The sequence below is a fragment of the Oryctolagus cuniculus genome, chromosome 18 (genome assembly GCF_964237555.1).
Source record: "Oryctolagus cuniculus chromosome 18, mOryCun1.1, whole genome shotgun sequence".
Taxonomy (NCBI): domain Eukaryota; kingdom Metazoa; phylum Chordata; class Mammalia; order Lagomorpha; family Leporidae; genus Oryctolagus; species Oryctolagus cuniculus.
Window position 1 is genome coordinate 18518378 of NC_091449.1, and position 27926 is coordinate 18546303.

The 27926-nt window shown below is 51.8% G+C and overlaps 1 protein-coding gene and 1 long non-coding RNA gene across 7 annotated transcripts in view; one reads left to right on the forward strand and one right to left on the reverse strand.

Moving 5' to 3' along the window:
- The first annotated feature begins 1367 nt into the window (after positions 1-1367).
- On the forward strand, positions 1368-3934 carry LOC138846472 (uncharacterized). Its single transcript, XR_011383970.1, has 2 exons — positions 1368-2938; positions 3715-3934. It is a non-coding gene; the product is annotated as an uncharacterized lncRNA (long non-coding RNA).
- Positions 3935-6706: 2772 nt separating this feature from the next.
- LOC127482616 (zinc finger protein 550) overlaps positions 6707-27926 on the reverse strand; it is a 41512-nt gene continuing 20292 nt past the window's right edge. The window contains exons 4-10 of one of the 6 annotated variants that reach the window (XR_011383964.1): positions 26531-26569; positions 24723-24852; positions 23375-23439; positions 13622-13748; positions 11689-11784; positions 10845-10927; positions 6712-6912 (exon numbers count right to left, since the gene is read on the reverse strand). Coding sequence is in view for 5 of the 6 variants with exons in the window: in XM_051830980.2 (XP_051686940.2) it covers positions 11702-11784; positions 13622-13748; positions 23375-23439; positions 24723-24852; positions 26531-26569; positions 26841-26870 (474 nt within the window). In the remaining variant the exon portion in view is untranslated. Of the gene's footprint in view, positions 6913-10844; positions 10928-11688; positions 11785-13621; positions 13749-23374; positions 23440-24722; positions 24853-26530; positions 26570-26840; positions 27049-27237; positions 27265-27297; positions 27625-27926 lie in introns of those variants that run through there. The other 5 variants (XM_051830981.2, XM_051830980.2, XM_051830983.2 and 2 more) reach the window with 5 other exon arrangements.

Genomic DNA, 27926 nt, shown 5'->3' on the forward strand with positions numbered 1-27926 from the left:
AGTGCTGGCATCGCATATGGAAGCCGGTTCGAGTTCCGGCTGCTCCACTTCCTATCCAGCTCCCTGCTAATGCGCCTGGGAAAGCAGTGGAGGATGGCCCAAGTCCTTGGGCCCCTCCACCCACCTTGGGGCCCAGAAGAAGCTCCTGGCTGTGGATGTGCCCAGTTCTGGCTATTATAGCCATTTGTGGAGTGAACCAGTGGGTGGAAGACCTCTCTCTCTCTCTCTCTCTCTCTCTCTGTAACACTTTCAAATAAATAAAATAAATCTTTAAAGAGGTCCCAAGTCCTTGGGCCCCTGCACCTGTGTGAGAGATCCGGAAGAAGCTCCTGGCTTCGGATCAGCCCACCTCCGGCCACTGCAGCCATTTGGGGAGTGAACCAGAAGATGGAAGACCTCTCTCTCTGCCTGTGCCTGTCTAACTCCACCTTTCAAGTGAATAAATAAATCTTTTTAAAAAAAGAAATGTGGAGGAAAGTTTGGCAGAGAAAGTGCTGGGGGACACGAGGGAAGACCTAGATGGGATGGTAAAACAGAACACTGAAGTCAGCAGTGAGGAGAAGGCTGTGAAAGTCAGCTGGGGACTCCAGGAACCGTCCCTCTCGGGGCAGCCAAAACGTCACCAATCAGCAGACTCAAAGTCAAGTCAGCCAGAGACACGTGCTTAACGAGAAGAGGCAGGATTTGAACCCAGATCCCTCTGGCCTGGGGTGTCAGGTGGATCATCACCGTGAATCCACAGTGACACGGGCAAGGAACCTTTCCAGGGACCTTCCCAGTTAAGACAATTTCAGCCACTCTGGAAACTGCTTCCAGGGCCATGCAAGAGCCACGAGGAGGTGCCAGCCGCCTGGCGCCCCGCAGGGCTCCAACAAGCTCTCCATGCCCGCAACTGGCAGCTGGGAGACTGTGGGCTCCGGGGAATATCTCAACACGAGCTACCAGCCCAGCCTTTGTCTTTTAGCCACTGTCAAGGCTTCCCTAAGGGATCGCTGTGCAAGCTCTCCATGACTCGGGTGCCCAAGGATGGTGTGAAAGCCAGGATGTCTGTTCTAGCAGGGAGGCGACGGTGGGCTGTGATGACAGCAAACGTGCTGGAACATTCTGGAACATTCTGGTACTCAGGGTCTGTTTATATCCCCAGAGACACAACATTCCAGGACACTATCAGTAATGAGCATCGTAGGGGAATCACTTTTTAAATACAAGTAACTGTGAAACAGGAAAATGGACTCACTACTGTTAAGTTGCAAGCCAAGACATCTGTAATAAACAGGTGGCGTCTGCGAAGGTAAATGCAGTCACTATCCCGTCTTCCGGGGACGCAAAGGACTTTCTACTCTTATTTTTATTTATTTATTTATTTATTTATTTTTTACAGGCAGAGTGGACAGTGAGAGAGAGAGACAGAGAGAAAGGTCTTCCTTTGCTGTTGGTTCACCCTCCAATGGCCGCTGCGGCTGGCACACAGCACTGATCCGATGGCAGGAGCCAGGTGCTTCTCCTGGTCTCCCATGGGGTGCAGGGCCCAAGCACTTGGGCCATCCTCCACTGCACTTCCTGGCCACAGCAGAGAGCTGGCCTGGAAGAGGGGCAACCGGGACAGAATCCGACCCGGTGTGCCGGCGCCGCAGGGCGGAGGATTAGCTTAGTGAGCCGCGGCGCCGGCTCTACTCTTATTGGAAAAGCAGCACTTCCGGAGCCGCGCTGTGTCGTAGCCTGTAAGCACCCCGCCCTCCCTGCAGCGCCGGCATCCCATACGGCGCCGGTTCACATCCCGGCTGCTCTACTTCCCAGCCAGCTCCCTGCTAATGGCTTGGGAGAAGCATCAGAGGATGGCCCAAGTGTCTGGGTCCTTGTTACCCACGTGGGAGACGCAGGTGTACTTAAAGGGCAGAGAGAAAGACCCTAGTTCACTTCCCCAACGCCCACGACAGCCAGGCAGGAGCCTCAGTCCCCCGTGGGTGGCAGGCACCGGAGCCCTCGGCTGCCGCCTCGCAGGGCGCGCGTTCGCAGGAGGCTGGAACCTGCGAAGAAGCCGGGCCTCCCCTCTGCCGCCCCGACCGCCTGCCCTAATATCACTATGGTAGATCCCAGGGATCGGAAGCCGGGGACAGCGACCAGAGATGGTAACTCTTCTTAAAATCCCCGACCAGGGTTCGGGATCCGGAATTGGAAACGACTCAGCTCCCCTGCGGACCCCCAGACCCAAGGGCATTAAAAGGCAAAGGGGAAGGGTCCCAGGACCACTACGTCACGGCAGGAGGGACCCTGCGAGCATAGCACCGAGCGCGCGCGGCTCTGCGCCACCTCCACTCTCCGCGCCGGCGCCACCACGGGACTCAGTGGCCGGAGCCAGGCCGGCGTGGCGATTACTGAAGCTGGCCCGTCTCTGCCAGCGCCTCGCCCCAGCCGCGGGCGGAACCGGAACTCTGTCTCCGCGGGGCGAATAAGGGCGCACAAGGGCCAAGGCATCAACCCCGGGCGTTGTGAGTGCCAAGTGCCAGCGGACAGCCCTCGGGGGCGGGCACAGCTCGCACACCAGCGCGTAAGCCGCTTTTCCTCTGCTCAGTCTCGGAAGGTGTGAGACGCCACCTCAGCTATGCGTGCAGCCCGCGTTGGGCTGTTAAGGACCGATCAGCCGGGAACGAGTGACGCTCTGAGGCGCAGCGCAAGAAGCCCCGCCCACTCTGCTACGGGAAACGCCCTTCTCCGTCGTCCGTCATTGGCCAGCGCCCGCGACGCACAAAGCAATGCCTTCTGGGTAATGTAGTTTCTGGCCTCAATCCCGGTGGCACTTGGAGCGGACTTCCTGGTCTCTAAATAGCTTCTAAGGTCTCAAACAGGGCTTGGCTTCGCTTCCTCTTAAAGGAGACGCTCACAGATTTCCGTGGCTACTTGTGGCAATGACCCACCCTCAAAGACAGACCTTTAACAGGTAAGCCGTGCCTTGCTGTTCCTTCCTGTGTAGACTTGCATCAGCACTTTCTAACTCCGAGGCTTGAGATGGAGATTTATAAGAAAAATGAAGGTAGTCCTTTAACTCTAGATGGTCCCACATGCAGTAGCCTTCAGACACATCAACATTACCTGGGAATTTGATGCAAGTTCTCAGACCCCACCTCGAATCAGGGCCCAGCTCTGTGTTTGATGCTGGACCACCTTTGAGAACCGTGAGTAAATGAGATAACACTGGCTTCTTCGTTCAAGTGTTCTAGGGAGGTGTTTCCCGGTTTTTATATAGCAAGTTCTTGTCTCTTCAGAGATAAGAATTCAAAACAGCGCCATAAACATAGTTCCAGAATGAGAGAGAGAGAGAGAGAGAGAGAGAGAGAGAGAGAGAGAGAATGCATTCATGGTGAGGGCAGTGAGTGCAGGAGGAGAAATGCTCCTTTATGGGGCGGGGGTGGGGGGTGGTCCTGTAATGGGTGGCGTTGGGTGGAGTTTAGTGTGCATGGGGGTTTTCTGGGAGACTCATGGCACCTGCTTGTATACATCGTGGCATCTCCTTCTTCCTGGTCCCGAGTGAAACACAGGTGTGTCATGGGAAAGTGCGTGAACTGGAGTGACAGGTGGGGCTGGGCTTACAGTCTAGGGCTGTGCAGAAAAACCTGGGGCCTGCGCTGTGGCACAGTCGGTTAATGCCGTGGCCTGAAGCGCCGGCATCCCATATGGGTGCCGGTTCTAGTCCCGGCTGCTCCTCTTCCAATCCAGCTCTCTGCTATGGCCTGGGAAAGCAGTAGAAGATGGCCCAAGTCCTTGGACCCCTGCACTCACATGGGAGACCCAGAGAAGCTCCTGGCTTCTGGCTTCGGATCGGCGCAGCTCTGGCCATGACGGTCATCTGGGGAGTGAACCAGTGGATGGAAGACCTCTCTCTCTCTCTACCTCTTTCTGTGACTCTTTCAAATAAAATATTAAAAAAAAAAAAAAAGCCTGCAGCTCATCTATTCCTATCTCATCTTCCTGCCAAGTCCCCCGTATCAGGAGGTAACTAAAACGTGCTTAGCGCTGGGCCTGGAACAGAATGCTGAGTAGACAGAATCCGTTGCTGTCATTGTTATTTTATATTAGTGCTACTGAAGACGTAATGGCAAGGATCTCAGATACGCTGTGGGAAGTAAGCTCGAGATACTCCGTTGAGCCTTTGGTAATATCTGCCTAAACACAAGCTACGCAGACCCTCTGATTCAACAAGGGGGCTCCTGAGTATGTTGACAATTTTTATGTAAAAATACTTTTTTAATACCACTTGGCTCACATAAGTTTTTATTTTAACAGTGAATGCAAGGGGGTTTCATGATCTGTGGGTACATACACTGCCCAAAGTGCTATGGGGCCCAGGCAGAGAGTTAGGGGAAAATGAACTGGAAGATTCCCCACAACACTTGTCTCTAGGCCTGCAGTCAGCCCCGCAGCCACTTTCCCGTGAGGCACCTGTGTCTCCGCCAGGAAGGAGGAGGTGCCCTGCGTACCTCTGTGAGCTGAACTCCACGTGGAGGCCCGTGGGAGCACCCAGAAAACCCCAGGACACTGAGCCACGCCCAGACTCCCGCTCACTGGTGTATTCAGTCAGGGCACCGCCCCCTGCCCCATCCGGGCGCCCACTGGGCTGGGGGGCACCTCCCCCCTTGCCTTCTCCCACACTCTGGCTGGTGCAGCTCTGTGCCTGTCAGGCGAGCCTTTCTCCCTGTGGGGTTACCTGAGTGTGTTCTCACCCCCTCAGTTTCAGTAAGTCCTCTGCTCTCATGTACACTACTGATGCCTCTGCTTGGAATTCCTGTTTCCCACGGGGAAAAGGGCTCGGAATGAAAACCGGGAAACACGTTCCCACAACACAGAACCACTTGCTCACAGACCACAGGATCCAAAACTTAGGCTCCCCAGGCCTGCCAACGTGCAGCCCTAGGCGGAGGGTGGAGTTGGCCTGGTTTCTAGCTGGTGACGGAGCATCGGACGGGTCATCATTCGTCTCTAATTTACAGTGCGGGAGCCCTGCCCTTCTGCTGCTCCTCCAGCCCACAGGGCAGCCCGGGCCCGGCACAGAAGGCTCCCATGTAAACCACGGCCCACAGAGGCGAGCACAGTGGAAAGTGAAAACACTAAGTGCAAACAGGCAGGCGAGGGGCCCGCACGTGCTCAGACCACAGACGCCTGGGAAAACAGCAGAGCGAAGCACAGCACAGCGACTAGGAGGAGCGTCTCGCAGGAGCAAATCCAGTAATCCAGGCGAGAGCTGATGATGTGAGTGCCTACAATTCCTGGCATGGCCAGACTCCAGGCACATCAGCCAAAACAAACAAACAAATACAATCAGACAAATAAAAGGCACAGAGCCCGAGTCACAGACCCGCGTGGAACTGGACAAGCATCCAGACTGGGAGCCACTGGGCTGCCCCCTGGACCCCTGGCTTCCAGGCACTTCCCCGCAGGCCTCAGGGGGCAGCTGTTGGGGATGCTCAGGCAGGCACTGTCCAGAGTAGTGCCCATAACGCAGCCCTGGTGCCCACAGCACACGTGTCCGCAACGTGGGGAAGGAAGACGCTGCCACGCTTCAGCCGGGAGAAGGCCAGAGCTGCCTCTGGGGGACAGGAGGCGGTAGGGACGGGCCGAGGTCCCTGGCGTAGCTGTGGAGGTCTTTCCCAGCAGGGCTGTGTGAGGTCCGGCATCACACTGCCATACAGCAGTCTCTCAGCCTCATCCAGCAGCCGCCATGGAAAACCAATGGCCACCTCTCCCCAAAGGCCACCCAACAGCTCACGTGACGATAGAGAGGTGGGCACAGAGACACCAAGGAAGCTCTGGGCCTGGTATGTGGGGTATTTCAGAATATATAGGGAGTTGTTTTCATCAGATACAGTAACATGACAGACGTGGAGATAAGCATGTTTGAAAGGAGAGTTTATGGCCCCCCCTCCCGGCTCCCTGCTGGCCTGCAGGGCAGCCACGTCCAGGTACAAATGCTTGACCATGGGATGGCACGGTCTAACGTTCGGTGACTCAGAGTCACCACGTACCAGCCTCATTAAGATTCAGTCAGCCCATTACCTGAACTTGCAGTCCTCCAATGAGCACCACATCAAGTACGGGGGAACTGGGTGCCAGGAAGAGAAAATGGGGTGATGGCTCAGCACCTGGCCAGCTCCCAGCACAGCTCATCGATCTGGTCCCCAGCTAGTCATCATATTATCTTTTCTACATATATTTTCGCCTTTCCTTGTCTGTGACAACTCTGAATTCCATATAGTCATTGCTCTCATCTAAATGTTACAGTTTCAGTTCCTTTCCTAGCCAAGATCTCAAGGTAATGGACAGTATTACATCTGTCACTACGCACTATAATACAGAATTATGAATGATGGACCCAGTGAAAAGGATTCATCCAAAGGGCCAGCACTGTGGCATAGCGGGTAAAGCTGCTGCATGCAGAGCCAGCATCCCATATGGGCACCAGTTCGAGTCTGGGCTGCTTCACTTCCGATCCAGCTCTCTGCTATGGCCTGGGAAATCAGTAGATGGCCCAAGTCCTTGGGCCCCTGCACCCATGTGGGAAACCTGGAAGAAGCTCCTGGCTCCGGATTGGCTCAGCTCAGGTCGTTGTGGCCATCTGGGGAGTGAGCCAGCAGATAGAAGACCTTTCTCTCTCTCTGCTTCTATAACTCTACTTTTCAAATAATAAATAAATCTTTTAAAAAACAAAAGGATTCTTTCAAACTGCTAAAGAAATAACCTTTAATCCAAATTTCTATACATGGCAAAAGTGATTTTGAAGAAAGAACATGAAATAAAAACTACATGAGAAGTTTAATGGAAAATTAACCTGAATAAAATCAAGTTCTTACAGGAGGATGAGCGCAAGTGACCGCGGGTGCGACCTGTGAGGACGGCTGTGGAGCTCCGAGGGAGGTGCACCTGTGGATTAAAGAGAACACTCGTGGTCTCCGTAAAGCATGGCTGATGCTGCCTTGGGGCGGTGGGAGGGTGGAATTACCACATATGGCCTGAGCAACACACACGTGTAGAAGACGAACAGCTTAAGGTTTTGAGTCTCTTAATATCACCCAAGAAGAAGATAAAATATTTAAACCTTGGCTCTAGTATGTTAAATTAGTGCTTGTGATTTTTAGCTTAGGTAATACTAAGTAGAGTTGGAATATACACTTTCAAACTAGAAGAGAGACAATTTGCACTGGAAATAATCCACCAAGAACAGTGAAGCAGAGATCCACCAGATGAAAGGCTGTGCTTCAAGGCTCTACAGCAGGCACCGCTGCCATTAGTGAGCAGGAGAGGAATGCTCCCGTCAGCATGCAGTGGGCTTTACCGGCCCTACGGCTCTTTTATGAGGCCTTCCATTTCCATCAGGGGATTTGATTTCCATTCAAAGCACAATGAATTTCATGGCTTCCTCAGCCACCCTCTATTCCCAGAGCGATAAAGGAACCAGGAGGTGGGCAGAGTGTGCTGGGTTTGGCCAGTGGGTACCAAGATGTCATGTCGAAGGCCACTGGGGTGGTGGCCAAGGTCCTTGAGGCCTACAAGCAGCTGACGCGTCGCCAGGAGGCCACAGTGCGGCTGTATCTGACGGACCCCCAGGCCAGCAGCATCTTCTGTGCGGGAAATGGTGGAGTGGAAAGGACAGCACAGCCGGGGAAGCTGTGAGTGAGGACAGTGAGTGACAGCTGCCATTTGCTAAGCACTTCCCGCAGCAAGCACGCGCACAGACCCTGTGTCCTTTAGCGGGCACGGCGGCCCACTGAGCTGTGTTGGCTTGGCTTACAGAGCAGGAGCCAAGGCCCAGAGGTTTCCAGGCTGCCTTCAGCAATGGTTGGCAAGTAGCTGGGAATGGAGCTCCCTAAAGTTTCACTTCTGTTTTTTCAGACATTTATTTATTCACAGAGACAGGGAGAGACGGAGGGAGAAGTGTTCCATTCACTGGTTCACTCCCCAGATGGCTGCAATGGCCAGTGCTGAAGCCAGGGTCCAGGAGCTTCATCTAGGCCTCTCACCTGTGTGGCAGGGGCCCAAACGCTTGGGGCATCCTCCACTGCTTTCCCCAGACCATTAGCAGGGAGCTGGATAGGCAGTGGGGCAGCCGGGACGTGAACTGGTGACTGTGGGATGCTGGCGTTGTGGGTGGTGGCTTCATGGGCTGCACCACAATGCTGGTCCCTATCATCCCTCAAGGTCTCTTTGCTGGTACGATCTAATCTGGGCAGGGACAAGCTCCCTTCTTGTCAGAGAACTAGACCAAGGCAAAACGGAACTGCTCAGGTGACTGTCATGGGGCGAGGGATGAATTCTGACTTTTCTTTGCTTCAGAAATGGTGGCCTCTGGCATCACTCAGGCCTCACCATGTTACTGCGTGCTGACACAGAAACGGCAACATGAAGACAGGGCGTGACCGGCGCCACGGCTCAATGGGCTAATCCTCTGCCTGCGGCGCCGGTACCCCGGGTTCTAGTCCCGGTCGGGGTGCTGGATTCTGTCCCGGTTGCCCCTCTTCCAGGCCAGCTCTCTGCTGTGGCCCGGGAAGGCAGTGGAGAATGGCCCAAGTGCTTGGGCCCTGCACCCACATGGGAGACCAGGGGGAAGCACCTGGCTCCTGGCTTTGGATCAGCACGGTGTGCCGGCCGCAGCGGCCATTGGAGGGTGAACCAACGGTGGGGGAGGACCTTTCTCTCTGTCTCTCTCTCTCTCACTGTCCACTCTGTCAAAAAAAAAAAATTAAAAGAAAAAAAAAAAAAGACAGGGCGTGTCCTGAAGAATCATGGCTACAATGGGCTGTCTTTTAGAATTGCCTGGGAAAAGCCGTTCCCTGGGGTGCGCGCCATTACCCAGCTATCGACATAGTCTGTTGACTCTGCCTCCTAAAACAGGGCATGTTGTTGGCCTGCCAAGACCCTCACACAGCCTCACAGAGCAATTAGGATAAAACACAAATTTGTTTTGGTGACCCTCAGAAACCTGTGTGTCAATCTCCATGTCCTCTCGTTCACCCCCAGCCACTCTCCCTCTCTAGCCGCAGTGGCCCAGCTCTGGCTGGCCTCAGGATCTTGGCACAAGATATTCTTTTCTGCAGGATACCGTGTCCCACCTTTGAACCTGGCCTCACGTCTACATCCTGCAGGGGTGAAGCCTCTTTGTGGTGTCTGCTCCCTTAACTGTGGCTGTCCTATTTCCACAGAGGGGAGTGCTGAGGCCCAGGAGAAGTGACACGCCCAAGGCCTGGTGACAGGCATGGCTCAGAAAGTGCTAGAACCCCAATCTACACCCAGGGTCCAAGCTCTTAGCAATCAGGGTCCTCTTCTTCCTGCACATCTGCCCCTCAGCTGTGGGTACGGCGTAGGTTTTGAGAAAGGTCTTGGTGTCTAGGGGAGTTGACGCAGGAGGCAGAGCTGACCAGAGCCACAGAGACGTTTACGTGCAGAGATCAGCTGGGAGCCTGCTAGCGTGATGGAGGTAGGAGTTGATGGTAGCACAGACTAGGATGTGAGTGGCAGAGCTGATGGATCTGGGAGACGAGAGTGACATAGAATGGACAGGGCTCCGGGATGGCTGGGTTGATGGTGTGGCTTGGGTTGCGATGTTCAGTTGCTGTCTGAGACCGTTTCCTGTGTCTCAGCTTCCTCAACACCAGGCAGTGTCACTCACGACAGCTTAGCAAATGGCAGGAGGAGTCGGAAGTGCCTTTGAGACAGTCACATGGAGGCACGAGACTGAGGAGTCGGGGAGCATAGGGAACAGACTCCAAGGGGCTGCGGAGGGGTTGGCCAGAAACGCACTGGCCATGCAGCCTGGGGTCGGCCAGGGAGGGAGGCCTGTACAGGGATGGCTTCCAGGTGCCCTCGGCAGACCAGAGGTGGGACCCACAAGGCCAAGAGACTCCTTGAAGTTTTACAGGACAGCAAGTGCAGGAGGGCATGGACGAACGATTGCTTCTGGGTGTCTGACAAGAGCAACTATGCATGCCTGTTTATATGGACAGAAAAATGAATGAAGAAGGCAGGGTAGGGTAGCAGAGCACAGCTGGAGCGATGGGCGGGGAAGAAAGGTTCTTTATCATGTCAGCCCAGAAGGAAATGTCCTCTACTGGGAGCAATGTAAATCAATACAGTCATCATGGAAAACAGTATGGATACTTCCTGTACACCTACACATGGAATTCACCATGTAACCCAGCAACCCTGCTTCTGGGTATATATCCAAAGAATTGAAATAAGTATGCTGAAGCTATATTTTCACTCCCATGTTCATTGCAGGCCTATAGCTAAGATATGGAAGTAACCCAAGTGTCCATCAACCGATGCATGGTGTGGTATATAGTCACAATGGAATAATACTAAGCCTTGGGAAATGAAGGATATCCTGTTGTGACAACAGGGATGAACCTGGAGGACACTATGCTAACTCAATAATGCAGGCACAGGAAGACAAAATTCCACTCACATGTGGAATCTAAACAATTCAAACTCTCAAAATCAGGCAGTAGAATGGTGGTTACCAGGGACAGTAGGGGTGGCAAAAGGATGGGAGAGGGGAGATGTTGATCAAGGGTAGAAAATTTCAGTCTGACAAGAGGAGTTAGCGTTAGTGATCTGTTGTGGAGAATGTGACTACAATAAATATTCATACATTATATATTTCAAAATTGCTAAAAGAGCATATTTTGAATATTTCCAGGTGATGCATTTGTTAATGAGTTTGATTCAATCATTTCACGATGTATGTATGTATCAACACATCGCATTTGTGCCCCACAAGTACATATGATTATTATCTGTCAATTAAAAATAAAATTAAAAATTAAAAGAAATTAGAGGGGAAAATGAAGGTGCATTACCGCATGAATCATTGTGATGAACGTTCCTGTGTGCACAACAGAACACAAGCTGACTCTGCCGCAGGCACTATCCTCCGCCGTTCCTACGTCCCCAAACAACACAGTGAGCTTGAAAACCATCACTCTCACTTTCTAAATGTGGGCTGAGTGTAGAAGACGGGGCAGGTCTTGCCAGAGCCATTTGCTTTTCCCTTTGGGCACACAGCTAGACCATTTCCTGGCTCTGAGGATCCAGGCGTGGCCGATGCCCAGTTTTGTCAATGGAGGGGCAATGGTAACACCGGAGTGCAAGGAGGCATGAATTTTTCCTTCCTCGCTCATCTTCCCTCTACCGGACTAGATGATGCCAGGGAATCCTTGAATGAAGCCAGAGGCTGACAACAGAAGGAACGCTGTTCCCTGAATAACTGTGTGGTATGGAGCTTCTGGTTCGCCTACATGTATCTTGCAATGAAAGAGGAAACGAAAAACAAACGAAAGTTTTCCCTCTGCTGAGCTGCTGAGATCACAGAATTTCTCCGTTACAGCAACCAACATTGTTAGCCAAGTTCTACACTGGTGAGATGAGGCAACACCTTCAGGCTCGCAAGGCTAGATGGGCAAAGCCAAGGTTTAAGCCCAAGGCATGGAGCCTAGGGCCTTACTTTCACCTAATAGAATAAACTCCCCCAGCAGTGGCGGGGAGGGGGGAGTCTAACGGGGATAAAACAGTAGGTCAGCGGGCTGCACAGCCTCTCAAGCCCTCAGGAGGTCACAACAAGAAGCTTCCCTCTTCCCAGACAAGAGGTCCCGACTGGTCTGCAGGGTGCGGGACTCCTTCCCCTGCCGGCATTCAGCCACCCACCTGGGCAGGAACTTCAGGAGGGGCCTCTCTTCACCACACAGAGATCCTGCTCATTCTCCGGCGTGTGCATCTGTTCTGGTTTGGGAGCACGATACCCTGATGATGGGGAAACAGACAGTAAACATTTGGGTAAAGGCAAAAAGGAATCTATGTTCAGTACAGTGTCCCAGACAAGAGCAAGATCTTGGAATGACGCTACTCCCACCCATGCAAAGACAATGCTGACCGATAAGCTAGAAATCAAGAGCAAAGACCCCATCTTCAGGCCAGCGATGACTGTCTTTGGAACACCCATTTGTCTTGCTTTCCATCCTGCAGAATCCATCATGGTTCAGGGGCGACCTCTTTCTCCGTGTGCACAGCCAAGGGGTCCCAAGAGGGCAACATTTCTCTAAATGACCCACGTCAGTGAATCTCAGCCTGTTGGTCCCAGAATCAGCTGGGGATGCCTGGCTTGGACCAAATGGAACGAAGTCCCCGGGGCTGAACCCTGGACATGAGTGGCTCTAACAAAGCTCCAGGCATGCAGGGAGGTGTATACTGACGGGCACCCGGCTTCCTAACTTGTTTTCCCTTTTCTTTGGGAAATGTTGGATGTTCTGCTCTGTGGAGCTGTGAGGTGAGGGGGTGTAGAGTGAAATACAGGGAAGCTGTATAAAGCAGGGAATGGCTGCATCACCACTGTCAGGACAGAAGTTAGTCCTGGAGACCCCAGACACGAGGCAGTGCACAGTGTGTGCACCCGTTCATGTAACATTCAGGAAGAGGCCGATCCAAACCATGGGCAGGGGAGCCAGCAGAGCGGTGTCTTCTGGGAAACTGAGTAGGCAACGGCAGAGGGAGCCTGCTGGGACCCAGAATGCTCCAGGGTTCGATGCAGGTGGTGGGTACGCGGGAAGAAGGTACACGGAGCTAGATGCTTAGAACTGCACACTTTACTGGATGTAAGATGCATCTCAAAGAAACGAGTGCATTAAAGTTCTTCATGCCAAAATATGTTGTCTTTGGGAACCGGGTTCCTAGCAGGCCAAGAGCTGAATTCAGAGCCAGTAGCTTGGGGAAAATCTACAGTTCCCGAGGGAAATCGTGAGACTTCAGTTCGTGGAGCAGGAAGCGTGGGCCCTGGGACAGGGCCTGCCGCGTGGCCAGTGCGGAGGGGATGCTCGCTATGGCCGGTACTACACACTGCTTTTGTTTAGGCTCACGCAAACACTCTTTACTTGATTTATTCATAAATAATCTTGTACTGCTTGTAAGTAGGAAAACGCTTTCACAAACAGGACACCCCCAAAATACAACAGTGGCATCAAGATAGTGTGGTCGGCTCCACACGCCTGCGTGGCTGGCCTGGCCTGTGCTAGGAGTGGGTTCTGCGGCAAAGGTGAGGGGGGACTCAACGTCTCATCACCCACCAAGACTTTGTCCTGGCAACAGCCACAAGGCAGGAGAGAAGGAAAAAGAACAGCTTTCTCGGGGCAGTGCGCCCACTAAAGTCATCTGGAGCTGCAAAGGAGCGTGGCCAGGCCTTAGGAAGCACGGGGTACAGCACAGCCTTTTAATGAAGATGTGCGGTTTGGAGAGTTGCCAGCTGGCCAGCCCGACTCATGGGCCTTCTGGAGAATGATCCATCACTTACAGGCCCTGGCTAACTGGACTGTGCGGGGGCCTAAACCAACAACGCTCGGCCAGTTTCCCTCAAGATTCAGAACAAGGAGCTGAGACTGAGGCCAGTGTGCCAGGCATTGGAGTGCAGGCTTGGTTTAATTCTTGATTTCCAGTCCTCACAGTGCCTGGCCGGACACAGGGAGGTCAGCAAAGAGGTGGTAAGATGAAGACACAGCAGGAATTATGGGTAGGAGGACAACTGGGCTCCAAAAGGCCTTCTCCAGGCCCAAGCGAGAGAGAAATGGAGGCAGAGAGAGGTGAGCCCTACCCAGCGACACCAGGTGCCTGCAAGTCTCCATCATCACCTCCTGATACAAGTGCTTCTGGTCCTGGTCCAGCTGCCTCCATTCCTCCCAGGTGAAGGTCATGGCCAACAATTTGAATGTCATCAACACCTGGAAAGTCAAATAGAGAAAGCTACGTTGGCTTTGGGACTGTTGGATGAGACCATAGCCTGCTGTCTGGACACTGGTAAAGGTGCAAAGAGACCCAAGGCCTGGATCACTGAGCACGTCTATGAGTCGAACTCCGGGCTGAGCTTATTTGTGGAGGCGGGTGCTTCCCTTGGGCCTAGTGCACCTGAGCCAAAGAGAAAAACCTTCAGTGGAGGAAGCTATGGGAGAATGATGCAGGTAAGGACAAGACCGTGGTGACTGCAAGGCGCACCCAGTAGGTGCTCCGGCGTGTCGGAGTGGGGAAGTGACAGCAGCAGGGCTGCACCTCACTGGGTTGCTCTGGGTGTTGGCACCCATTGACAGGTTCGCACGCTGTGGTTGATTGTCCGTAAGTCCCAGCTCTGGATCCAAACTCCCAGATTTCAGTCTGGCCTCCGGCAAGCAAGACTTGCCAGGTACACGGTCTTGGGGGAGTCACTTCATTTCTTCTAGCCTCAACTTCCTCACTGATAAAATAATAATTCCCACTTCACTAGGTATTGTGAGAAAGAGAGAATGTTCCAAAAGCAAACACTGGAGTAGCTGGCTTATGTAAGGGCGCTCTCTCTCTCTCTCTCTCTCTAAGAATTTGGAAGTTTCTCTTTTTATAACTAGACGTTACTTTCTACAGCAGTTTCAGATTTGCAGAAAAAGTTCTGTAGATAATCCAGGTTTTCCATTTGAATACCCTCTCACACATACAACTGAACCTATTATTAACATCTTAGTATGATGCACTTGTTAACATTAAGGAACCAACATTGATGCATCATTATTATCATTATTTGAAGATTTATTTATTTGAAAGGGAGAGTAAGAGAGGGAGGATGACAAAGAAAGACAAAAATACTTGGGCCCCTGCCACCCACACAGGAGACCCGGATGGAGTTCTGGGCTCTTGGCTTAGGCCTGGTCCAGCCCTGGTGGTTGTGGCCATTTGGGCAGTGAACCAGTAAATGGAAGATCGATCTGTCTCACCCCCTGTAACTCTGCCTTTCAAATAAATAAATAAACACACTCTTATAATTTTTTGCACCAATATAAACTTAAGATTTTAATTCCATTTTCCCTGAGCTTTGGAAGTCCCTTGCATGAAATGGAGTATTATTCAATCTTATCAAAGGGGAGGTCCTGCCATATGACAGTGTGGCCCCCGAGAACACTACACTCAGTGAGCTAGGCCAGACACCACTTACATGCGTGGAATCCTAAAAACAACAAGAGCTGATAGCGAGATAGGGAGATGTAAAACAACAGCTCCCAGGGAAGGGGTGGAGGGGAGGGAGAGGTGAGGAGGCGTAGGCTCTGCTTGCTTTTGGTGACCTGCACAGTCTTGGAGAGCACTGGTCAGAGCAGCCTACTGCATCGCAGGACACCCCTCTACTGGAGCTTGTTCATTGATTTTGTGTTTTCTAAGGGAGCTGTGGATTTTCAGGGAGGAAGATCAGAGAGGTAGAGTGTCCATCATGGCACTCTAAGGAGACACAGCATCAGCAAGACAGAGGTAGTGTTCGCTGGGTTTCTCCACTTGGGCCATCCTCCACTGCACTCCCGGGCCACAGCAGAGAGCTGGCCTGGAAGAGGGGTAACCGGGACAGAATCCGGCGCCCTGACCGGGACTAGAACCCGGTGTGCCGGCACCGCAGGTGGAGGATTAGCCTAATGAGCCACGGCGCCGGCCTCTCTCTCCCTCTTCTTCCTCCCAATACATATTATTACACAGAGAGAGGAGAGGCAGAGAGAGAGGTCTTCCATCTGCTGGTTCACTCCCCCGGTGGCTGCAACAGCCGGATCTCGGCTGATCAGAAGCCAGGAGCCAGGAGCTTCTTCCTGGTCTCCCACGTGGGTGAGGGGACCAAGGACTTGGGCCATCAACTACTGCTTTCCCAGACCATAGAAGAGAGCTGGATTGGAAGTGGAGCATCGAGGACTAGAACCAGCGCCCATATGGGATGCTGGCGCTTCAGGACAGAGTGTTAACCTGCTGTGCCACTGTGCCACAACACTGGCCCCAAGTACTGATTTTTTCAAGAAGTCTTTGACTACCCCTTTTATGCACAGATTTCCATTTTGTTTACAACAAAATAAACTGATTTTTTTTAAAAAAGACTTATTTTGGCCGGTGCCACGGCTCACTAGGCTAATCCTCCACCTGCGGTGCTGGTACACCAGGTTCTAGTCCCGGTTGGGGCACCAGTTCTGTCCCGGTTGTTCCTATTCCAGTCCAGCTCTCTGCTGTCGCCTGGGAAGGCAGTGGAGGATGGCCAAAGTGCTTGGGCCCTGCACCCACATGGGAGACCAGGAGGAAGCACCTGGTTCCTGGCTTCGGATTGGCACAGCGCGCTGGCCGTAGCGGCCATTTCGGGGGTGAACCAACGGAAGGAAGACCTTTCTCTCTGTCTCTCTCACTAACTCTGCCTGTCAAAAAAAAAAAAAAAGACTTATTTTATTTATTCGAAAGGCAGGAGAGAGAGAGAGAGAGAGAGAGAGAGAGAATGAATGAATCTTCTATCTGCTGGTTCACTCCCCAAATGGCCACAATGGCCGGGGCCAGGCCAGGCCAAAGCCAGAAACCAGGAACCAGGAACTTCCTCTTGGATCTCCCATGTGGGTGCAGGGGCCCAAGGACTTGGGCCATTTTCTGTTGCTTTCCCAGGTGCATTGGCAGGGAGCTGGATTGGTAGTGGAGCACCCAGTTTTGAATCAGTGCCCATATGGGATGCTGGTGTTGTAGGCGTTGGCTTAATCTGCTATACCACAATGCTGAACCCAAAATAAGCTGATCTTTTAATTCCATTTTCCAATGAACTTTTTTTAAAGATTTATTTATTTATTTACTTGAGAAGCAGAATTACAGAGAGGCAGAGGCAGAGAGAGGAAGAGAGAGGTCTTCCATCTGCTGGTTCACTCCCCAGATGGCTGCAACAGCCAGAGCTGTGCTGATCCAAAGCCAGGAGCCAGGAGCTTCTTCTGGGACTCCCATGGGGGTGCAGGGGCCCAAGGACCTGAGCCATCTTCTACTGCTTCCCCAGGCCACAACAGAGAGCTGGTTTGGAAGTGGAGCAGCCAGGACTTGAACTGGCGCCCATATGGGATGCCGGTGCTGCAGGCTGGGGCTTTACCCCACTGTGCCACAGCAACAGCCCTGAACACTTTTTAAAGTCAGTCAGTCTGTCTATCTATCTATCTATCTATCTATCTATCTCTATCTATCTATCTATCTATCTATCTCTATATATCTATATATAAAACATCTGTGTCTATCTAAAATTAAACATGAGTTCTTACTAATCCATTCCCACAGGCTCATTCTGGAATCCTCCCCTTGCCTAACTATAAACTCTTCTTCCAACAGGGAAATCCTGGTCCCCACCATGCACCATCTGTTTACTTACTAGTCCAATCCCAGTATACATGTACAGAAGTGTCAGAACTGTTAACCTGCACATCTTTATTAACTGCAGTGCAGGGCGTATTCGTAGTTCATTTTGTAATTAGTCTTATAGCCTCATTTCCAATTAAGAAAAAGGAAGGTAAAATTATATTTTATCTTTCCTCATTCTTCTCTAGCACTCTTCCTTACTGAATTTCTGATTAAATAATTTTCCTATTCTCAGGAGAACTTCTTTTAAACATTTCTTGCAAGATTTGGTTGTCTAAGAAAGTCCTTACCAGGGCTGGTGCTATGGTTCAGCGGGTTAAAGCCCTGGCCTGCAGTGCGGGCATCCCATTGGGTGTGGTTAGAGTCCTGTCTGCTCTGCTTCCGACCCAGCTCTCTGCTAATGCACCTGGGCAAGCAGTGGAAGATGGCCCAAGTCCTTGGGCCCCTGCATCCATGTGGGAGAGCTGGAAGAAACTCCTGGCTCCTGGCTCTGGATCGGCTCAGCTCCGGCCATTGCATAAATTTGGGGAGTGAACCAGCAAATGGACCATCTCTCTCTCTATTTAGACCTCTCTCTGTAACTCTGCCTTTCAAATAAATAATTTTTTTTTTAAAAAAAAGAAAGTCCTTATTTCTCTTTCACTTTAAAGAATACTTTTACTGGACACAGAATTCTATGTTGAAGGTTTTTTTTTTTTTTCTTTCAATACAGAACATTTCACTCTTTTCATGTTTGGTTTCTGGAGAGAAGTCCAATATAAGTTTTAATGTTCCTTTATAAAGTACTGCCTGCTTTCTCTGGTTTCTTTCAAGATGTTTTCTTTTTCCTAGTTTCCTGCAGATTGAATATTATATGCCTGGGTTCAGAGTTTCTGGCATTTATCTTGTTGGTGTTCTACGTACTTCTTGGATAGGTGGTTGGTGGCTGCAATTAACTTTGGAAAATTCTTGGGGGCCAGCACTGTGGCGTAGCGGGTACAGCCACTGCCTGCAGTGCTGGCATCCCATATGGGCACCAGTTCGAGTCCCGGCACTCCACTTCCAATCCAACTCTCTGTTATGGCCTGGGAAATCAGTAGAAGATGGCCCAAGTCCTTGGGCCCCTGCACCCACGTGGGAGACTGGGAAGATCCTGGCTCCTGGCTTTGGATTGGCACAGCTCGGGCCGTTGCAGCCATCTGGGGAGTGAACCAGCGGATGGAAGACCTTTCTCTCTGTCTCTCCCTCTCACTGTCTGTAACTCTACCTCTCAAATAAATAAATAAAAAATCTTAAAGAAAAAAAATTCTTATTCATTTTTACTTTAAATATTTCTTTTGTTCCATTCTGTTTCTTATCCTAGTATTTTTTTAAAATGTATTTGACAGGTAGAGTTGCAGACAGAGAGAGGGAGAGACAGCGAGAGGTCTTCCATCTTCTGGCTCACTCCCCAAATGGCCGCAATGGCTGGAGCTGAGCAGATCGAAGCCAGGAGCCAGGAGCTTCTGTCGCCAGGTCTCTCCTCTGAGTGCAGGGGCCCAAGTACTTGGGCCATCTTCCACTGCTTTCCCAGGCCATAGCAGAGAGCTGGATGGAAGAGGAGCAGCTGGGACTAGAACCGGTGTCCATATGGGGAACTGGCATCCATATGGGATGCCGGGGCTACAGGCGGAGGCTTAGCCCACTATGCCACAGCATCGCTCACCACCACCCCCGCCTTTTTTTTTTTTTTTTAACTTATTTGAAAGGTAGAGTTACAGACAGAAAGGGAAGGTCAGAGAGAAAGGACTCCTAGTATTATTATGTGCCTTTTATAATTGTCCCACAGTTCTTGGATATTCTCATCCATAGTTTTCATTCTTTATTCCCTTAAAGTTTCCATTTGGGGAGCTTCTATTGACCTACCTCCAAGCTCACTGAGTCTTTCCCCTGCCAAGTTTAGTCTGCTGATGAGCCCATCAAGGCACTGATCTGTTACAACTGTTTCAATTTCTAGCATTTAATTTTCATCCTCTCTCAGCCCATCTCTCCACTTAACCCACCTGTTCTCACATGTTGTCTACTTTTTACAATAGAGTCTCGAACATCTGAATTAGTTGTTTTGACTCCATGTTTTTGGGACATTTGCCCATCTTCCCAGAGCTGTGAGATAAACATCACTGTCTTCTCTGTATCCCAGTCGGTGACCTTAGCTGGTTGTCCCAAGCACTTACAGTCTAATGAGGAGAGGCAGGATTTGAACCTGGCTCTCTGTGGTCTGTGTATGTGTGTAAACTTCATGCTCCTTCATCACCTCAGGAATCATGGATAGGAAGAGTCTCCGATATTACTTGCTCTTAAATTGACTTTATCCGCCCCAAACATAATTCTGTGGACGTGGGCAGAGGGGCGGAGCTCCCACCACGGCCAACACTTCCTGGGGCACTGGGCACCCACCATACACATGACCACCTCCCTCGTCTTGTAGGAGGAAATGTTTTTGATTTTGATGAATTTTAATTTATCTGGGAGGAGAGAGGATGGCAGGGGGTAATCTTCCATCTGCTGGTTCTCTCCCCAAATGCAGCCAGGAGCTGGGAACTCCGTTCTGATCTCCCACATGGAATTCTACTGGACAAACCACCCAGAAACTTCACCAAGAAAACAGGGGCTTGCATTGTGGCACAGCTGGTTAGGCTGCCACTCGTGAAGCCAGCGTCCCTTACCAGAGTGACGGTTCGAGTCCTGACTGCTCCACTTCTGATCCAGCTCCCTGCTCGTGCACTTGGGACGGCAGCGTCAGATGGCCCATGTACTTGGGCTCCTGACACCTACTTGGGAGACCTGGATGGGATTCCTGGCTCTTGGCTTTGGCCTGGCCCAGTCCTACCTGTTGTGGTCATTTGGGGAGTGAAGCAACAGATGGAGGACCTCTGTCTGTTTGTCTGTCTCCCTTCCCCATTTCCACCCCCAGTCCTTTCCCTCCGCCTTTTACAATAAAGGAATCTTGGGGCCGGCATTGTGGCATAGCAGGTGAGGCCAGTGCTGGTTCATGTCCTGGCTGCTCCACTTCTTATCCTGGCCTGGGAAAAAGCAGAAGATGGCCCAAGTGCCTGGGTGCCTGCTACCCATGTGGGAGACCTGGAAGAAGCTCCTGGCTGCTGGCTTCAGCCTGGCCATTGTGGCCATCTGGAAAGTGAACTAACAGATGGAAGGTGTGTGTGTGTGTGTGTCTCTCTCTTTCAAATAAATAAACAAGTTTTAAAAATCCCCAAATAAACAAATCTTCTAAGCAAACAAGTAAATAAGAATGAAACGGAGGTTAGGTAGCAGATTAAGAACCACAAGACGCATGCCTGTTGAAAGCCATTCAGGTACATTTTGGACCTTGATCACAATCAATCTCCCTTAAAAAACAAACACATTTTTTTTAAACAACTGAGAAATCTGAGCTCTGATAATGTATTTTAGATGTTGTAAAGGATTTTTACTTGGGGTGCTGAAGCCCTGACCTTTCGGAAATGCATTAGGGACAGGTTAGGAATTACATAGTGTGATGTGAGGTGCACAGGGAGAGATGAACCCAGCCTGGCCATGAGGTGATAAATAATGGAGGGCTGGGGGCTGGTGCTGTAGCGCAGTGGGTAAAGCTGCCGCCTGTAGTGCCAGCATCCCATATAGGCGTGAGTTCGAGTCCCAGCTGCTCCACTGCCAATCCAGCTCTCTGCTGTGGCCTGGGAAATCAGCAGAAGATGGCCCAAGTGCTTGGGCCCTTGCACCCATGTGGGAGACTCGGAAGAAGCTCCTGGCTCCGTGGCTTCGGATTGGCGCAGCTCTGGCCACTGCGGCCAATTGGGGAGTGAATCAGTAGATGGAAGGCCTCTCCTTCTCTCTCTGTGTAACTGACTCAAATAAATAAATAAATCTTTAAGAAAAAATAATGGAGGGCTGGGCCCAAATCCTAGGGCTTCATAACATAGTCTTTTCCAGACATTTGAAAATATCTACTGAAAAAGGCAGAATATGTTTTTGCCTCAGTGATTTTATGGTAATTAGGATGATTAAAAAGAAGAAGAGGAAATTTTTTTGCTTCAGGAGTGTGAGCATGTGTCAAAACATCAAATTGTGCACTTCAAGTACATTCATTTTAAGTCCACTATAGCTTATTAAAGACATTAGAAAACCAAAAGTATTAAAACTCAAAACTTGTTGCTTCCTCATTATTTTGTTACTATCTGTTATTGGGTTTATGTGTGGCTCTCTTATGAGTTTGGTAGACACAGACTATAATGAGGCATTCTGCGAATCTTTCTCAATCCCACTTCCAGTAATATGCTGGCAGCTTGAAAGTCATTACCGAGGGGACCCGCCAGCTGGTAGGACTGAGACCCGGCCTCTGCAGTGGACACTCGTAGTCGGCTGCATCTGGCCAGGCGCCTGGGAAGGGCAGAGGTCGCATGCCAGCTCCTGAAAGCTTTCCACTGAACTGCACTTAGGAGGCGTCTCGTCCCTGTGGACGTCCGCGTGGGCAGGCTTCCATTTCAGGCAGAGGTGGGCCTCAGGGGGCTTCCTCCAGTGTCCTCATGCTGGACCAGGGGCCTGCACAGTCCCTGTGTGTCTATGGCGACCCCCTGACCGTCTGTGCTCAGTGAGGTTATGGGTCAGCCTGGGCGAAGATGTTCATAAGTCACCGCCCTCACAAAGCCCACCTGGCTGAAGCCTGTTTTGTGTTGGCTCCGGCTCTGCTGCCTCTCTCCACCATGGACTTTCTCCTCTGAGCGAGGGCAGCCTCCGGCTGAAGGCTCTCTTCTATTAGCTGAAGATAAGCTTTCACAGGTTTATTTGTAAAGATTGATTTATTTTATTTGGAAGGCAGAGTTACAGAGAGAGGGCGAGACAGAGAGAGATGGATCTTCCATCTGCTCGTCCACTCCCCGAATGCCAGGTAGAAGCCAGGAACCAGCAGCTTCCCCCAGGTTTCCCACGTGGGTGGCAGCGGCCTAGCACCTGGGCCATCTTCTGCTGCTTTCCCAGGCTATTAGCAGGGAGCTGGATCAGAAGTGGAGCAGGCAGGACTAGAACCAGTGCCCATTTGGGATGCTGGCATTGCAGGCGGTGGCTTAACCTGCTGTGCCACAATGCCAATCCCAAGAAATCAATCTTTTTAAAAATGAACCGAAGTGGATCTGGAAATGAAAGCTTGCCTGTATTTTTCTGCACATCACGAAGCCTTTCTCTAGTGTCAGCACTGAACAAGGCAGGTGTTTGAAAATTCTCCACGTTCCTTACACTCACAGACCTTTTTCCACCCCAGACACTCCAGTGTAGAGGCCAAAGCTTTGGCAAAAGGATGCCCGACATCTGTCACACTCATAAGGCCTTATTCTCGTGTGAACTTTGATATTAAAGAGGCTGACGCTTTGGCTAAAGAATTTCCCACATTTGCTGCTCTTTCAAGATCTTGTCCCATTGTGACTCCAGTGTTGAATGCACATGGACTTGTTTCAAGAACTTTCCACAATTCCCTGCATTCCCAAGACCCGTCTCTAATGTGAATTCTCTGTTGTTTAGTAAGGCTGGCATTCTGGCTAAAAAAGTCCACACTGAGTACACGAACAAGGCCTCTCTCCAGTATAAATTCACTGGCAAAGAACAAGTCTTTTCACTTGAAGCCTTTTCCCATTCATCGAATTCCTACGTTCTTTCTCCAGGGTAGACTCTCTGACACCGGGAAGGTTTATAGTCGAGGTATTTCACAGACTTGAGCATTTGCACACTCTTCTCCAGCGCCAACTCTCCCCGAATAAGTACGCGATAGCGTTAACAGCTCTAGGCTTCCTGCGTTTATTGTACTTCTAACGATTTTTTTTCACTGTGACTGGCTTTCCCACACTAGGTGGCGCTGTGTGGCCTTTCCTGCTCTATGTGACCTGGTGTGGAGGAGGCCTGAACAGACCAGGAAATAGTTGCCCATCTCCCCAGAAGTAAAGGACTTTGTGCACACGGGATCTGCAGCCCTTCATAAACAAGGCCCTATCCGCAGCCCTCCTGAACTATCTGCCTGTACTGGAACCCAGCTGGTGAGGGTTTATACTGAAGGAATCTCCACCATGTCCCAAGTGTGTGCTTTCTGCCTGGACTCTGTCCCCTTGTCCTCAGCGAAGCACAACATGTCCTTCAAGACCAAGACAAACATCTCGTGGGGCTGGGCTTTCTGGGGAGAGGGAGCTGCTCTGGGAATCCTGACCTGTGACACTTCCACAGAAACGCTCTGCTCCGGCGCTCCCTCGTCTTCCGCTCCACACCAGTAACCTGAAAGCAAAGAAATGCAGTGAGGTGCGTGTGGACTTGAACGAGAGGGTGCAGCGGCCTCCCAGTGTCCGTCTGTGCACCAGTGAACAGGTCTGTGTGAGCTCGCGGGACTGTTTTCAGGAGGAGGAGGCCTGGGTGAGGTTGAGGAAGCAGCTGCCCTTCGGTGATGGTCTTCCAAGAGTCACAGCTCGGGACAAGCCTCAGCGGGCAGAGCACAGAGGACGGAGCGCAGCACGAAGAGGAGCCGCAGGGTCCACGCTGACCCCCTGTCAGAGGTCTGCAGAACTTGTGTTGACACGTGGGTGGCTGTGTAGAAGACTGTAGGCCCGAGGAAACCCAACTTCCAAACACAGGAGCTCACGTTCAAAGATACCTTACGGATATGTGTGCATCTCATAGCACAGTATGTGTGAGCCCGTGCGGGGGGGAACTGTGAGAGGGAGCAGTGGGCAGATATGGAGGAGATGTGGGACCAGGGGAGCTCAAGATTAGCCCCAGGCCAAAAATCACAAAAATGACAAACTGACAAAGTGTCAAGAGCAGGAAAAGGGGGGACCGGCACTGTGGCATAGTGAGTAAAGCAGCCATCTGCAGTGCCGGCATCCCATCTGGGCACCGGTTCGAGTCCCGGCTGCTCCACTTCCCATCTAGCTCCCTGCTATGGCCTGGGAATGCAGTGGAAGATGGCCCAGGTCCTTGGGCCCCTGTACCCTTGTGGGAGACCTGGAAGAAGCTCCTGGCTTCAGATCGGCCCAGCTCTGGCCATTGCGGCCATCTGGGGAGTGAACCAGTGGATGGAAGATCTCTCTCTCTCTCTGCCTCTCTTTAACTCTTTCAAATAAATTAAAAAAAAATCTTAAAACAAATATTACAAAGGGAGTCTCATTGAAGGACACAAAGAGTGACCATGTTGCTGATGGCCATTCTTGACTCAAGCAGACGTGTTTACGCCAGCTCGAGGAAGGGAGTGGAACCTGGGATGGAGGGGTCACCTGGCCAGGGAGAGAAACGTGGCATCCAAAAATCCAACTGCAAGACTCCTGACCCCCTACACTGAAAGGTTTTGGGGCAGCAGCTACTGGGGGTGCTTGGGGAAATGGTAGGACAGTACAATAGCTCTGTCCTAGAAAACAGTGAGCCTACATCTATCACCCTGCTCAAAATAAAGAAAAAGAAAATTGGGGCAGTCCCTAGGGTCCCCATGTGAGGCTGCAGCTGTGTCTGGGGAAGAGAGCAAAGGCAACGCCTCACCCAAGGCACTGGGGCAGACGTGAGGGCCTTACCCAGAGAGGTCATGAGCGCGAGGTTCTCCAGCATCACGTCGCAGTACAGGAGTTTCTGACCTTCATCAAGGAGGTCCCATTCGTCCCACGAGAAGTACACGGCCACATCCTCAAAGGTCATATACTCCGGCTGCAATCGGGACAGGTGACGTCACCAACCGCTTGTCTCGAGAGGCCCACCAAGCCATCTCTCCGTAATCCACCGCTTGCCCACACTCCTCCCAAGCTTACAACTCAGGGGAGATATCAGACCCTGGTGCCAGCTGTGACTGCTCCCTCCCACGGCCCCACTGGTCAGCGTATCTGGCCCTCAGCAACAACGAGCAAGTCAGTGGATGGACACGATTTAAGTTCTGGGTCTGCCGGGCAGGGCCCTACTCTTAACCCTACCAGGAAATTACCAGAAAGTCTCCCGAGACGAAGCCTTCCAAGTATAACCAAATTGGACTTCGCCTTCATCTGTGGCAGGGCGCTGGGACATCTGTTCATACTCCCTCTCCATGTGCGTATCGTTCTTTAGACTGTACCTCCCATTGCTACTCTAACCATTGCTACTCTACTTTCCTGCCCACACTACAGGCCTTCCCTGGCCTCTTCCCCAAGCACTCGTCACCACATGGCATCAGGAGAGTGCTTGGTAGATCCCAGAGGGCTACTGCAGATTTCCAGTGGCTTACACTGCCAGGGGCAGCCCTAGCTCCTGCTATGAACACCTTACTGCCTGGTTCTGTTTCTTGTGTTGATCTCAGCCATCAGAATGATTTGCGGACTTCACATCTTGCCCTTGCCTTCCCAGTGGCTCTACCAGATAACTACACTGGCCCTTGGGCAAATCCACCAGCCTGGGTGAAACACTTCCGGGTCACCTAAAAGTCCTGGAGAGTCCACAGAGCTGTAAGAAGCAGCTTCAGTGTAGTCTTTCCTCTAACACTCCTGCGCCCCTGCACTGCCCTCAGCAGCCGTGGCTACCCACCAGGCCACCCGTTCCCTGCTCGGGCCCATTACGGTCAGTCCCCCCCGCCCAGTAGTGTTTATAATGCCTACTCTCCCCAGCCAGATGCCCCAGAGAGAGGGCCCATCCTCAGAGGCCCCATCCTCCCTTCTTGACACACTAACAGTGCCACCACCGTGACCTGAGGTCACTCTAACCACGATCCCCCCGCTCCACCTCACTTCACCATCTGGCCACAATGAAGAACACACTAGATCATACTGGATGTGACCCACTTCTGGGAAATGGAATCAGCCCATGAAAGAGACACTTGTGCTCCCATGTTCACCAAAGTCCCACCCACAACAGCCAAGATATGACAGCAACCCAGCTGCTTATCAACAGATGAGTGTACAAAGGAAACGGAATGGCATTCAGCCACGTCAGAGAGTGAAATCCTGATGTCTGCCAGGAAATAGATAGAATGGAGAGCATTATGAAACAGGCCAGACACAGAAAGACAACTACTGTACATTGTCTCTTATACGTAGAAGTTGAAAGAACAGTCAATTTGAATTTAGAACAGTGATTACCAGAGATTGGGGAGCATGGGGAGGCTGAGGGAGGTTGGGTAACAGGTACCAAAACTCAGACGGAAGTAACAGATCTTAGTGTTCACAGCACGATGGGGTGACTACGCACGCTATGTAGATGTGTTGAAATATTCACTGTACCCCACAAAAATGTACAAGTATTGCACTGATACATTTTAAAAATAAAACAGTTAAGAAAAAGAGGCCCCTGGCCCAAGGACTTGGACAGTGGCTGAATCCCAAGGTGTGTGGGCAGGGGTTGTGACCAGTGAGAGTCTACTCACCTGCGTAGGGGGCGTATGCACTTCCGTGGCCATAGGAACCTGCAGGAAGAGAAAGGCTATGAGAAGCAGGAAGAGACAGGTTCCACGGGCTCCGCCGTCTCCTGTACCCCTGGCCAGACCTGGAAGCAGGTGACCTTGGAGTGACTGCATGACCTCTGCACTCCAGCCCCCAGTGCTGCCTCTTATTTGCTTTGTGACTCTGACAAGGACTCAGTGGCCCCGGGGTGTTGATCTGCTCTCTCCTCTTGCAGCCCGTGTCCCTCAGCCCGTGTCCCTCCTTTGTTCACAACCCCACACCATCAGGACGTACACGGCCTTGTTCTGCCATTCCAGGCGTCATTTCTCTTCACACTCTGACCCATGAGGACACACGTGGACCCAGGCTTTCAGGAATGCTCCCAGATTGGGGGCTCCTCCAGCCTTTGCACACGCTAATCTTTCCGGTTGTAACGCCCTTCCGTGCCTCATTACACTGGCTTTCAGAAATGGGGGCAAAATCTACACGTACCCCCACTCCTGTGCTAGACACTAGGGCCTAGCCTGCAGGGCCCTGAACTCCCATAACTTAGGACTTTAGGATTTGAAAACAAGATTGTGTTGTGTGTGTGAGGGGCCAGGGTGGGGGCCCAAAAGTCGCAACACCGATTTCTGCAGGGTCCGTCGGCGAAGGCACCGTGATCTGAGCCGCGAACCGCAACCCACAGCACCTCCACCTCCATCCCAGCCCCAACGCTGGGTCGCCATGAACCTCAGAGCCTCAAACCCACCTCTGCAAAAGACTGACGATGGCGCCTCTTGATCCGTCCACTTCCTGTTGCCTCTGACCTGGCTTTGCGCTCTAGAACCAGCCCGCAAACGGCCAGCACAACGGCCTCGCCGGAAGTCCTGCCCCCTCTCTTTCGCTCCGAACGCTAATCGCCCGTCTCCTGCGCTTTCATTGGATGAGCGCTGCCGACGCGGCGCAGAGCACTCTGGGTAAGGGCGCCGCAGCGCTCGCAGTTCCACACCGAGTCAAAGATGGTGGACAGTGCGTCCCTAGGCTCGGAGAGATGGATGGACGGAGTCAGGATTCAGTCACCAGAGTGGAGAGGCTGGTGGTTCAGGCTGTCGGTGCTCTGAGCAGCTGATGTAGGGTTTCCTGTCTTCCAAGGCTACAACTCCAAAAGGAACGGTGGTTTTATGGTGTCGGAGCCAGCGCGCGTCCCTTCGCGGCTGGGAATAAAACACTGGCTTACTGCTCTTCGAATGGGTGGAGCCTACAGAGCTTGGTTTCGTAAATCTCAGAATGTCGAGCCGCAAAGCCTCCAGGTGGGGGAAGAGGGGTGTTGGGCGGCCTGGGTGGTGCTCTGCCTCGGATTCCCACAGGAAACACGGAAGTCGGTCGTTGTGTCCAACC